The sequence below is a fragment of the Aspergillus nomiae genome (genome assembly GCF_001204775.2).
Source record: "Aspergillus nomiae NRRL 13137 chromosome Unknown contig00881, whole genome shotgun sequence".
NCBI classification, from domain to species: Eukaryota; Fungi; Ascomycota; class Eurotiomycetes; order Eurotiales; family Aspergillaceae; genus Aspergillus; species Aspergillus nomiae.
In genome coordinates this window covers 1-2,420 of record NW_015378936.1, presented here as the reverse complement: position 1 = coordinate 2,420, position 2,420 = coordinate 1, and the positions used below count along the sequence as shown (strand labels likewise).

At 48.3% G+C, this 2,420-nt stretch overlaps 1 protein-coding gene across 1 annotated transcript; it reads left to right on the top strand.

Annotated features, from left to right (window-relative positions):
- Nucleotides 1-579: 579 nt before the first annotated feature.
- ANOM_011880 (uncharacterized protein) lies at nucleotides 580-905 on the top strand (the record flags this gene model as incomplete). The annotated part of the gene is made up of 2 exons (XM_015557133.1): nucleotides 580-735; nucleotides 810-905. 2 exons carry the CDS (start codon nucleotides 580-582, stop codon nucleotides 903-905), a joined length of 252 nt encoding a protein of 83 aa, XP_015400785.1.
- Between the last annotated feature and the right edge of the window lie 1,515 nt (nucleotides 906-2,420).

Here is a 2,420-nt window from a genome sequence, read left to right as displayed (position 1 = left end):
TCTCCGGGCCCTAAAAAAACTATTTTCGCTTTCAAACTAAAAAGACGCCGGTCCTAGACAGGGAGAAGAAAGTGGATCGATCTGACCCTTCGAACTTGCCCTTGGCTGGTGGTATAGATATTTCGATACTTCCAGTCCAGTCCAGTTCAAATGTTTTTATTTCTAGTCTCTTCTCACGATTCTTCTCCCCCCAAACCTTGAATGCCGACTTGTCCGTTCGACTTTCTTGACACAAACCCTGTCCCACGTGGTTGATTCTCGTCTGCCTGGGAATTTAGTGGAAATTACGTCCGCAGAACAAGAAAGAAACATTTCCGTCATTCCGTGAATTTATTATTTTATTCCTTCCTGGGCTCCGCATTGACTCAGCCTCGTTTTATTATTTTCTCTCCAAGTCATCTTCTCTCAACAACCACGCTCTCACCTTTTCCTCTCCCTACCTTTCCCCGACGCCTACATACAAACCACCTTTTCTGGTTGACGGATCAGCGCTACTACTCCCGCGTACCTTCCACCCTCACAACGACGTCGCCCATACCGTCCATTTCCACCGCGCCCGCATTGATCGGCATCTCCAAAATGAGTTCGCCCTCGGTACAGGTTCAACCGCAACCTTCCGGCGCAAAGGGCGTTTCCCACACAACGAAAGAGGCTGGTGCTATGAACTTCGACATTGTCCGCTGTTCGAGATGTCAGCGCTCCATGAGCCTTGAAAATGAGTCCTCCCCCGGTGTGGTGCGCTTCGGCATGAATTCATACTACTGCAGCCGCTGTGCGTCTATGGTCGGCTTTATCCGATGAAATGCCAGTCGCGCAACGGAACAAGAAAGAGAAACAACATTGTTACGAACGCATTTTTCGTCGTGCCTTCTAGCTCCCTCCTGCTACCTCACCACCGTCTCTAGGGAGTTGGCAGGATCGGCATGTTGGTTCTCCAGTTTTTGTTGTTTTCTATTTCAACCATTCACTCAGACGATACTTTCGAGGGCTGTTCTGTGCTGGCACAGCTTCTCTCACACCCTTCGAGCAAAGGACAATGGCTACGGACCACGACTCAGTCGTTGAGGTCGGATGGACTTTATCGATGTCGCACTTCTCTGGGTCATACCCGAGGGAACAATGACTCCCCACGGGCGACAGAGAAGGGACGGTTGGCCGGATGGGTGGACAAAGGCACAACTTTTCACTCCCACGGGATCCAAATGCGGCGAAAGACAATAGCCTGGCTCGGGAATTTCGGCATCTACAACGAACAATGCCGTCGACCATGCTGGTTAACTCCGAGCAGCGCCCTACCCCTCGACAAAGCTATGTTGATTCAATAGCTCGATGGAAATCTACGATACCCTGCATATGTGTCATTTGCTTTGTATTGCATATCTTACAAGGAACTACGCTGTTTCCTCTTTGTGTGTTAGCACGGCATGTAGGATCCTGAATAGAGTTCAAGGATTCCATTGCTTTCATATGTTTCACTATCTAATTGTTTCTTTTCCGCTCAATACCCACAATATGTTGAAACCATTAGCGATTAAGGCTCCTTTGTCATATTAGATCCCCGTAAGCAACGCTTACAATACAATATCAAACTCATTCAATTGATCGACAATTCATTTTTTCTGCCACTGTGGCGCTCTAGCGGACTTTGAATAGGGGCGGCTGGCATACTTGCCACAACTGTGCCGACATACCAATGCGCTCTGCCTATCACAATTAAACCAGTCACCCCGGGATGATCGCCATTGCATAGACAACAAACTCATTGGCGATGAACATGCCAGTCTCCCGCAAAGGGCTACATAGCTGTCAAGACCGACCTGAGTTGTAGATCCTCATCAACCATGCAAAACATCCACCTCCCATCACTTCATGAAACCCCTATGCATGTCATACATCGCCCCTGTTGCAATTTCACACCCTGTTCGGCGCCACACTCTAAGAATGCGGAACAATCAAATTGCCTTGTAGATCCCACGCCCTGACCACCAGCCTACGAACCATAAATCAACCAGCTTGGGCCATACTCTCCCTTAGAATCTCAACTTCTTTATGACATAACGGACCCATTCCTCCGGATCGGCCAAGTATTAACTTGGACGGGATGTTGAAGAACTCAAAACAACCTCCTAAGCTCGTTTCGTATGTATGAACATCCATCCATCCATCCATACATACCCCTCAACAAGGGCGATCTACCTTATTTACCCCTCCCCCTTACTGCTAGGGCAAAACGATGCCCGAGAATGGGCTGACTGCCACTTTGACTCCCGGGTGTTCAGATCGCGTGTCTTTGGTGTACAGAGTGCTAGTATGTAACTACGTACTTACGAGGGAAGAATGTATTTCCAGGCGCGCGAAGCGCCCCTTTTCTTCCCAGTCGCTCTTCACCAAACACACATATGAATAAAAATAAAATAAAA